Source organism: Dicentrarchus labrax, unplaced genomic scaffold (genome assembly GCF_905237075.1).
Source record: "Dicentrarchus labrax unplaced genomic scaffold, dlabrax2021, whole genome shotgun sequence".
NCBI classification, from domain to species: domain Eukaryota; kingdom Metazoa; phylum Chordata; class Actinopteri; family Moronidae; genus Dicentrarchus; species Dicentrarchus labrax.
In genome coordinates, this window is record NW_026136715.1 from 25,783,080 (window position 1) to 25,794,196 (window position 11,117).

At 40.0% G+C, this 11,117-nt stretch overlaps 1 protein-coding gene across 2 annotated transcripts; it reads right to left on the reverse strand.

Annotated features, from left to right (window-relative positions):
• Positions 1-215: 215 nt before the first annotated feature.
• si:dkey-32e6.3 (uncharacterized) lies at positions 216-10,836 on the reverse strand. Of its 2 annotated transcripts, XR_007887693.1 has the most exons (7): positions 10,420-10,836; positions 9,576-9,748; positions 7,688-7,906; positions 5,410-5,570; positions 5,171-5,303; positions 1,601-3,258; positions 216-1,514 (listed from the first exon to the last, which is right to left on the reverse strand). XR_007887693.1 is itself a non-coding variant. In XM_051425335.1 (6 exons), the coding sequence occupies exons 1-6, from the start codon at positions 10,694-10,696 to the stop codon at positions 3,082-3,084; spliced, it is 1,140 nt and encodes a 379-aa protein (XP_051281295.1). In that variant the 5' UTR covers positions 10,697-10,836; the 3' UTR covers positions 216-3,081. The 2 variants fall into 2 exon arrangements, 1 of the variants encoding a protein (XP_051281295.1); XM_051425335.1 differs by having other exon boundaries at positions 216-3,258.
• Positions 10,837-11,117: the final 281 nt, after the last annotated feature.

Genomic DNA, 11,117 nt, shown 5'->3' on the forward strand with positions numbered 1-11,117 from the left:
AACCTCACTTCAAACATTTCATTTTCAAGCCAAGCGTTGCATTTTAACCCCATGGCAAACTAGAGACAGGAAACATTTTATCTCACAAGACCCTCCCTTATCATTTGGTCTTCTGCTTCCACTCATTATTTCCACTTGAAGTAACTCCAGCTAGCTGCAGGGGTGCTGATAAATATGGTTGTGTAGAAGATAAGAATATTTGCTTTGAAACAGAATGAAGAGAAGTATTACAGACGTTTTTAATGTTCATTACAACACACCAAAGCAGACAAATGAATGTACTTACCCCCCTTTGACCTTAACACTCATACTTTCTTTAATTAATCCCCAGTGGACCTGACCTGGTCACACACACACAGCTATTTATCAATAACCTATTGATGATTTATAAATGAGCTGTATCAAAAATGTTTAATAAAGCCATGTGTTGGCTCCTCAACAGTGTGTCCTCATTGATCACATTGTGACATTCTTCACGGTGTCACAGCAGCGAGGGTCAAATCAATTGAACTTGTGTCTCTAACATACCAATAATCATGATTAACTTGTTATGTGCCAACAGTAAATTACATTATGCAAAACACCAGACACTAACAAAATATACAGGTTTATTTAACATTGAATGGCAATTTTTAACATCAGAAAAATAAAAATAAATGTTTTCTAAGTGTCTTTAATGCACGACAGCATCAGTTTCAGTTTGCAAAACCTTACCTCACCACAAAATGCTGTTCTTCCATACAAAGTGCAATATAACATGCTCAGTCCTCCACTTCCACTTTATATAAGCTGAGTTATGATTAGTTTTGGTACTTTGTACCAAGCCTACAGATTATTGAATCTATGTAACGTGTTTGTAAGCATCTCTCCTTTCTTTTCAGAAATACAGTTTTACTGTAGTTTTCTGTATTTTAGATGCACAAACTTATACTAAGTAATGAAAATATCTAAGATTTTGTGTCTTAAATATATAACAAACTGTGGTCGCAGAACAGGAAAAGTAAACTGATCTAGTGAAGTAATCATTTTGCCTTGTATGAATATAGAATGTACTGTATGTAAAGTTTATATTTACTGTAGTATAACATACAATAAATAAATCCTTTCAATTACTATACATTGCATATCATTTGCTATATGTATAATCTCCAATGTTTGACAGCATTATATCACAATGCTAGTTTTACTTTAAAATGCAGCAATGATTAAAATTCACTGATAAACATATACAATGCTGCAATGCTCCTATAAACCTGTGCATGATGGAGTAGAGCATTTTGTGTTGAAGGTCCAGTGTGTAACATTTAGGAGGATCTATTGTCAGAAATGGAAGATAATACTCATAGGTATGTTTTCATTACTGCATAATCACAACAACTGTTGTGTTTTTGAGCTGTTTATCTACAGAGGGAGCGGGTCCTCTTCTATGGAGGCCGCCATGTTGAACCGCCATGCTCTAGATAGGATAGGGCCTGTCGCATTATTCACGAGTTTCACTGCCACCGTTATTTCTCCTACACACTTCACAGCCCATTCTAATTCGCGGGTCATAAAATAGAGATGCGAGCGGTGTTCAGTTAGTTGCAATCTGTAGCTTCACCGCTGGATGCATCTAAATCCTACACACTGGTTCTTTAAGGGTTTTGCAAATTGAAACTCCACCACCAACAAAGCTTTCCATCCCACCTTTGTCTTTGCACTTTTCATTGTACTCTCTTTGCATGTTCATTATTACTGAAAAAAATATTGCCGTTTTCATTCCACTCTTCCCAGTGGTTCTCAGAAACCTGCATTTAAGTATTTTTCTTTCGATTATTGATACCATTTGCATTAAAAATCTTCACGGAAGCTTAACAATAAATATATCAAACCATCAAAGCGAAAACTACCATTGTTTCCACACATTTAACTTATTAAATAAATGTTTCACACAGGGTGCTTTCAAATAATAAAAACTATAGTAAACAATTCTGTGCAAACGCATCCCAAAGCCACGTTAAACCTTATGATATGTCTCAGTGCTTCAAGATATTACTTTGTATAATAAATCTATAATAAAGCCCTGACAGATGTTTCATGGATATGGATTACTCTTACCTGATAATATCAGGAAATGTTTTATGAATTTAATATTGTGGCTTTTGAAATTCTTACTAGCAATATAGTCACTTTAAAAAGTATTTAAAAGTCACTTTCTGATTACTTTGCCTTCCTAATGTGTTTACAGTGCGCTCTGAGGTATCAGCCTAAAGTTACACAGCCATACTCATACATCAGATTCTTTTTCAGTCATCTGGAAAGATTCAAGTATCACCTTTGAGTTCTGGGTGGATGTAAACAATGCAGACAAAGCCAACAATGGAAGTTAAAGTACATTTCTGTAAACTAAAGGGCGAAGCTACATGAAGTGTTACACCCTGAGGATGACGAAGGAAGAGCCGAGCAAAATCCTGGTGGATTCTACTCACTACACAACTAACAAAACACTTGAAGGGTTTTTCACCGTATCTGACCCCAATTATGCTGTCTGACAAATTTTAGAGAGTTAGGGCAATTATCCTGTGGTGTGATTAGTCACAGAGCCTTTGCTGCAATCAAAGAGTCTGGCCTGGCCACTTTACTGCTTAATTAGGTCAAAAACTCTTTTTGTGGCGGTTCGCCTTAGGAGAGCAGACACTATTTGTAAAGTGCTCTTTGTATAAGCTTTTACTGCTGTCCTGGAGTAGATAAAGTGTGCGTTATTTATATGACTTATTGTCTAGCTGCCAAACCTCTAAATCTTTCTCAAGTGCATTTAGTTTGTCCTTCTGGAAAGTTTATTTGATCTTAAGATAATAACTGTGTTCCTTCCTCATCTGCATATTTATTCATGTGACTTTCCTCCATATGTAAACTTCCTCCATTTGTTGTTTAATGACCTCCAGTCTTTCAGTTAATCATCAAACTCAGCGTAGGTGTCCCTACCACGTCTACTGTGTCTGCATCCTCTGTCAGTGCTTTTGTCTCTGGGTTAATGGAACCCTAAGCTTGAGGTTGTCACATAAAGACAAACAGACATACAGGGAGGGAGGTTGAACTGCTCTAGCCTGCCCCCTGCTGGAGATTCCTGTCATAGTTTTCCAGGCAGATGTGGATGCGCTGAGTGAAGTAGCTCGGGTCAGAAATGGCCCGGAGGAGGTCGTTCTGGACCAGTGTGATGTCATAGAGCTCAGAGGTGCAGGCTGTACGAGTCTCAGCGCTACCTGGGTCCAAGAACACCTGAGAGACACACATGCACACAAAGAGGAAAGGGAGAAACCAGAGGAAAGAGGGGTGGGGGGAGTCATGTTAGCTTTCAGTAGCCCTGAACCAGCAACAGTCTCCCCAACACATCTGTGGGGCTACTTTATTCAGACTGAGTCAAATTAAGGGGAATAACTGCATTAATACTGTCTCTGACAAAGCCCAAAAAAACATAATCGTATCTAGAGACCAGAGCATAAACAGCTCACTGTCAAGAGATAAATACACACACAGTCGAGAATGTAAGCAAAACTGGATCATACATTACACTGAATGCATGTTGGGAGGAGGTGGTCTGACATGTTAACCATCACTTTATATAAAGACGCTAAAGGTAACTTATTTTCTTCTTTAAAGCAAGTCTAGAACATAACTGCACAGAGTAAAACTAACTTGATATACATTGTTGCATCAGAATGTGTTTGCTCTGCAAGGAGACGAGAGAAACCCTATGGTCAGCTGTTTATGTGAGGAAGAGCCACGCCCTGTTCAAGTGGAAAACAACTTCACATGATGGACACAAAAATGTTTTACTCCTGCAGCTGATTGCTCCGGAGTTCACTGAAGAACACGAGAAAAAAATTCAACTGCCTGTTAGCATTTTCCAAAAACAAAGAAGCTTAATGAATAATTCATACAGCAGGGAGAGAGAGGGCGGGCGGGGGATCAGAAACCCTTGCATGTACAATGTTCACTTATTAAAGAACAAGTTGCTAGTTTAATTATCAGTTTGTAACAAGTGATCATGACCTGATCTATGGCTATTTGAGATGTCATCTGTGCTGCTAATATCTCCTGCCAACAGTCTTCCTGAGTGGGAGACAGTGTGCTCTCACTGCATGGCACTGAAGCATGTTTGCATATTTATCTTTTCAACACCCAGATCTCCACAGCTGAATCATCTACACAGTGGAGAAAATTAGGAAAAGGAAAACACCACTCATTATTTGTCCAATATAGAAACCACCTTAAAGGTTCTATATGTAACTTACATTTTTTTTGTTAATAATGACACTAGTGGCCGTACACCGTCCGTAGGCACAAGCTAGCATCATCCTGGGCATTGGCCAACAGTGACACTCAGACTGAACGCTGAACATTTTTAATAAGGTTACTGCCTTATGTCGTTCTTGGCTAGTGGAAAGCAATCATTTGCTTTGTACCGTTATATTGTAATAATAATTTATTGTTGGCTAAAATCACCATTTGTCATAATACATAAGTTAGGATCATGTTAGCTGGTGAAGTCATTTTGCAAGCTAGCCAAATAACATAGCCACCCCTTCAGTATTTTGCTAGTGATAATAAGGTTAGCCAGCTGTAACCCGGCCACACTGAATAACGTCATCCAGCACCAGCTGCTCTGCAAAGCCACCCGAAAAAGTAACCTGCCAACAGCCAGCCAGATCAGCCCACGGGAATCAGGATGAAGCGAACTCACGTTTTCAACTCAAGACAGTGATTTGTGACGTTAGCTAGCTAGCAATTCATCCGTCTTAGCTAGCAAGCAAGCAATGTTAGCCATTTTTTCCTTTTGTGTTGGACTATGTTGTGGTGGGTGCCGGTAGTCTGTAAACATTAGCTAGTGTTACACGCTGTTGCCACTGTACGGAAGCGAAGAGAGAAGGCACTCGAGAGCACGCACACGTTACAACCTTTGGACTCTGAGAAAATCTGATCTGAATCTTGTACAAAGAGATCAGTCCACAGGTTGTTCTAGACAACCGAGAAAGTCTTTTAACTTTAACACCAACAACCCATTCACAAATTGGCAATAAAAATGATTAATACATAAAATTAACATGTGAAATGTGTCAGTATCTTTACAATCCGTATCATCGGAATAGTGGGTGGTGTATTTATGTTGATGTAAAAGATGTGACAGTACCTTGGGATGAACTATGGTATCCTCGTCATTCTGGCGTATGTTGTCGTCTATGAAGATGTGCTGAACATTTTGGTCAAAGGGGTCGACCCACAATGGCTTCCCACCACGAATGGAGAAGGTATTACTAGCCCACCTGGACAAGAAACACAGGCACAGAAAGATTTGGAAATGGATGGCTGAAGGGATAGAGACTACAAAACCCACATTAACGGTGCCTTGAGGAATGTTATTATGTGTACCAGTCAAAGTGGTCCTGAAAGCCTCCCAGACCCTGGACTGAGCTCAAGTACTGGTACAGGCCTCTTTCTCCATCCCGAGTCGTCACTCGGTCCTCAGCTCGGCTCAGGACGATTCCCCTCTTGCTGCAGCGGATTTTGCCCGCGGTCATATTCACACTTAACTGAGCAGAGAGGGACAAGAGGAGTCAGAGTCAGAGAGAAATAAAGAAAGGACCACTCTGAATCCTGTGGTAAGCACAAAAACCTAAAGAAACTTCTTTGAAATGATTTTGTTATAATAACATGGCCTCTGGCAGACGTGACCTAAATTAACTGTGATATCAGCATTTTACTTTCTCAGACATTTAAAAAAAAGTCTGTGTCAGCTACATAAAAATCAACTCAACCAGCCTGTAGCTTTATAATCAACAGTGTGGATACTTTACAGATAATGACCACAAAACAGCATGGAAAAGAGAAATGGCTCTGGACTTGATTGTGTCATGGCAGAGTTTAAAAATGGAAAAAAGAGTTTTAACTGAATAAGATAACCAAAATATAAAAAAGTGTTATCAGCTGTTCATCAGTTATTTAAAACAATAAAGAAATGTTTTTAGCCATGCTAGTGGTGTGGCTTGATACATACATTCATGTCACAGGGAGAACTGATAATTGTCACTAAGGTTTTTAGCCAGCTTCATCATCAGTTCAAAATCTTCTTTTTATTCAAAACTTTGGTTTATGATCACCCGAGCCACAGCCACCGCTGTGTTTAGTTAGCCAGCTAGCATGCTAATACCAGTATGTTTAACTAGGTAAAGATAAAGTAAAGGTAAAGATCACTAGCCTAAAAATGAGCATGTTGACATTGTCATTGTGGGCATGTTGGCACACTGACATTAGCATTTAGCTCAAACCAGCCTCACAGAGCTGCTAGGTTTGCTAAACTCACATTGCTACATCCGATCCACTCGTTAGCATATGCTATGTTTCTAAAGAATGCTAAGAACAGATGTCTCTCCCACAAATAGCTGAACTCCCCTCCAACAGTATGAAATACCTGGAAATAAAAGGTGAACTGTTCATCTCCTGTCTCATGTTCATCTTTTGATGTCAAACCCAAATGTTTTCAGTCTACAGCAAAAAGAAAGGAGTTGGCCTCACTGTTCCAATACATCATCATCTTCATCATCATTATGTACGTAACTTACTACCATGTTTTGTTCTTACTGAATACAGCAGGAGAGCAAACATGGTAAGAAGGTTATTCCAGTAGTCCACATCCATAGTGGTTTTCACATTGAGTCACACACTGAGGAATGACATGTTGTCCATTTATAGTGATGTGATTTAATAGTGCTGTCATTAAGGTCAGAAAGCTTGAACCATAATGTTGTGCATTTGAATAAAAACCTAACATGGCAAGATTTATTGAAATGAAAAGCGTTCTGTAAGTGGTGTGCTTATTCTTGGTGGTGGCGGAGGGCTGTTACTGTGATACAACTTCAGTACATGGACACTAACACCCCGAGCATATTAGCATAGAGCCAGTGATCTCTTAGCATTAATGGTCAATTAACGGATAACATCAAGATTAAATCCACTTCTTTAATTAGCCGTGTTTTCCACGCTGCACCTATCTAAGACTTGACAACAATATTAAAGCCACTGAGCCCAAAAACTGACTGAGGCAGGAGTTCAGGAAGTGTACAATCACATTATGTCCTGTGGCTGAGTTCCCCCCTGCTCTTTGTGTCTAAAGGCTCAGATGAATAGCATCTGACAGCAGACTGTTTGGATAAGATTTCCACTGTGCTCTCCTACAGACAGTGCCTGGCAGGTTTACTTTCTGACATCTTTTCCACCTCTCCCCCGTCATCTGCCCATTCCACTCTCCATATTCTCTCAAAATCAATGTGTTCCACTCCAGCAAGCTAACAGGTACAAAACACTCCTTCCTTGCAATTTGTTCGTATTCTTCTAAGACTTTTTGATTGTATTTGAGTTAAATAAAAAATGCTTGACTTACTTAAGCATGTGTTTGGAGGTGTTGCTGTAAACTCAGACAGCGTATGTAACTGGGCTATATAAGTAAATGAGACATTACCTAACCCAGCTGAAATAACCCCAGACTATCAGCTTTGCCTGCTAGCACTAAAGATAAAAAGGTGTATATAATGTGTAATAATGTGGGTGACTAGACCCTTTAACCTAAAAGAATAAATATTGTATTCCACAGACAGTGACTGGAATGTCTCACATTAACTAAACGTAATGAAGAAGTGTGATTCTGCTTCACCTTGAGATCAGACAGATCAGGGAACAGTGGATGAGCCCCTTCATTCAGTGCTCTGTATACAGCCCTCAGCACACGAGGTAGGTCGTTTCCAAACGTGCGAAAGAGGATGGCGAACTCCCTTCCTTCCTGCTCCAGGTCTTTGAGCAGCTGGAAGAAGGAGGGCAGGATCCAGTGGTACAGTTGGCCATTCTCTCCTTTAACAGCCAGCTCTCTGTCTCCCTGCAGGGAACACAGTCAGGGAACAGTCAGTAACACATCATCAGGGATCAAGTAGGCTCCATAGGTTCCAACAATTTCAGGAAATCTTTATTTTTATTCAGAAGCTTTCTCAACTTTTTTTCAGAAGCATGACCTGAACATAGAGTAGAGTCTGCTTGACTGAAAAAGACTGAAAACCTTCAGAATATTCCATCTGCTTGAGCTACAAATTAGGCATCTACAAGCTGCACCTGAAACTGAGTACACTCTAAGAGTTCCTCTGGAGGAGAACTTGTAAACCTCTGATATGTGTCACCAGATATTTTGCAGGTGAGGCAGACAAATGAATGTGGTTTGTCTTGCACAGCGAGCTCTAGTATGTCAGTGTGTGATCTTCATGTACAATTTAAATTAGAGGTTCAAATTGGATAAGTACTTACTGTATAAAACAGGGTTTCTCCAGGTTTCAACAGCTTAAATTAAAGAACTTGTAAGACCTTTTTAATAGGGCTATCCAAATCGCTGATAAAGGTATAATGTGTGAAAAAAACAGCATTATAAGGAAGATGAGTAGTGCTGCAGAGATATCCTGGCCTATAAATCTTGTTCAACAAATTTCCCATCATCATGATTTCAATTTGACACAAAAATGATAATTCCCAAACTAAATCATGAATCATATCGTAATAGCAATATCTTACTGTCAAAGTAATCGCAATATGATGTTTTTACCATATCGTGTTCCATGGATATATAGGAAAATCACAGTCCCAGAAGTACTTGCAAAGGGTTAGGGTTAGGTTTCTGACTTCCAATGCAACTCCAACGCCTTTCCTAATTCCCTAATTTTCTTGCACAATGTGCAGAAGGCTTCAAATTTGTCATTGTCAACAGGCTTCAACCAAGCACTAAATATGCTGTTCTCAAGAACACTGAACTTGCATTTACCCATATTAAATGAAAGTAATGCTAAAAGAAACCCTTTTAACCTACTACTTCAGTTTGTATTAGTGGTTCCATTTGGGGTTTTTTTGTAGAACAGCATGATCAATGCAAATTTTCCCAAACAATTTAAAAGTGAGGCTGAAATTAATGCAACTTTCTTAAGACATTTTAAGGCCTACATTTCAGATTATAGGATTTTAGACTTCTTAAGGACCCGCAGAAACCCTGAAAAACCTAAATTACAGACGGACTACTTAAAACTTATCAACGCCAAAATCCTCAAGGTCTCTGGAAGAAATAAAGGCTTGGAAAGGACTCAGAAGGTCTACAACCTTTGTAATAACTTCCTGGGAGTGGAAGCATCATGAGTAATAGAGAGAAATACCAGCCAAAGCATTCTTTAATTTGACTGTTTAAATCATTTTTTTGTTAGTTGTTAGTCTGATAAGGCAAATGTTACGTGTGAAAAGATCCTGTTTGAAGAATTATAAGAGTTATAACAGTTATTGAAGAGTTATACCTCTGTTTAATTCATTTATGTCGCACTTCATTCCTGCCAGTGTCACTGTTTTGTCATTAGTGCATTGTATATACAAGATGTATCACCAGAATCTAAATATAAAAAGTAATAGTGACCAGAGGGGAATGATGTCTAACATGGGCCTAGTAGAACTTTATAAATCTAACTTTATCTAGACACTTTCCACCTGGCCTTCTCATTCATTCTCTCCTATGTGAAGCTTGCCTTTACGCCCTCGGGCCAGCGGAGCAGGTTCAGATGCTCATCCAGAACCCCACGGAAACGTCGTCCCGCTGCCGAGGTGAAACCTGGTACCCGTCCAAACTGAGAGTAGTAACTGACAGCATCGCTGCACGGCGGGAGCAGGGAGGGCGAGTCACACAGCCATTCCCACTGTCCTGCATAAAGGGAGGAGGACATGGTTTTTGTGAATGATCTGAAAGGTAGACACACTAAACAACTTATCACAGAATGAGAGGAGGATGCTGGTGCAGTAAGCTGGTGAGACCTGACTCTGAAGGGCGTTCTGAAGCTCTCTGGTTTTTTTATATCCCTTGCTATGAAATAAAAATGCAGTAGGGGATTCATGAGTCAATTTCTCATCTCTCAGGACTTTGAGACAGTTGTACACATGTCAACATTTCGTGCAAACGTGGTGAGGTCTTGTCACACTAAAACATGTGACTGTGGATGTTGGAAGATTTGAATATGCTCCCACAAACAGATCAATAAATGGCTATATTAATGGGTCCAGACCATATTCTGACAAATGTTGATTTAATGTTCACTTCCATATTAGCACAATGAGAACATGATAAAATATTACCATAGACCTTTGGGCTGGTTTTATTATTGGTGACCTGCTATTCGGCAGAAGTGTGATTATAAGGAAACATCTCAATTTGTATGAGCGGTTTACAGCTAGATGAACAGCTTTTTAAATGGAATTCAGCGTGTTCTTTTAATGCCACAGGAACAATAACTTCACTGTATCACCTGACTGAGCGCTCACACACACACACACACACACACACACACACACACACACACACACACATTTCCCGTTTACCGTGTTTGCTCATCTTTCCCCAGGTGACCGTTGTGAGGAAATAGTCCAGAGCCGCCACCGTCCCCTGACCCGTCACAGCGTCCGACACCAGTATGGTGTTGTTGAGGTCGACATGGAGGACTAACTTTTTCCTCTGGACAGAATTTGAGGACCACAGCCCCCGAGGGACTGTCACCGCGGGGTCACCTGTCCCACACAGAGGCTCGGGGACATCTCTGCTGTTTGTCCCGTCCTGTTCCTCAGCTCGGCGGCCGCTGTTTTCGCCGAAGTCCGCCATGAGTGCGATACAAATGACGACTGGCCCTGGTTTTGAAAACGTTTCAACTAAAAGTTGCTATCTAACCGGCTCAGCTGTGTGACTCATGCTTATTTACCGGTACTTCCTCGTGCTCCAGGCCATCTCCTCCTCCTCCTCCTTCTTCTTCTTCTTCTTCCACGCTACACACTACCAGACGGAGGAAAGAGCGCCATCTCCCGGTGCTGTAAAACATTATGAGAGTACATTGAGGTGACATGGAGCTTCATGCACTATTACAGTAATACAAGTTTGGTTGATAACCAACCTTATAAACTAGCTATTTTTCACAAGATATGAGAACAAACAGGCTTTACTTCAGTAAAAGTAGCCTTATTTTACTTTAATAAAAGTACAAAAGTATTAAGAATATGATCAAAATATGTAGGTACCAAAAGTAAAA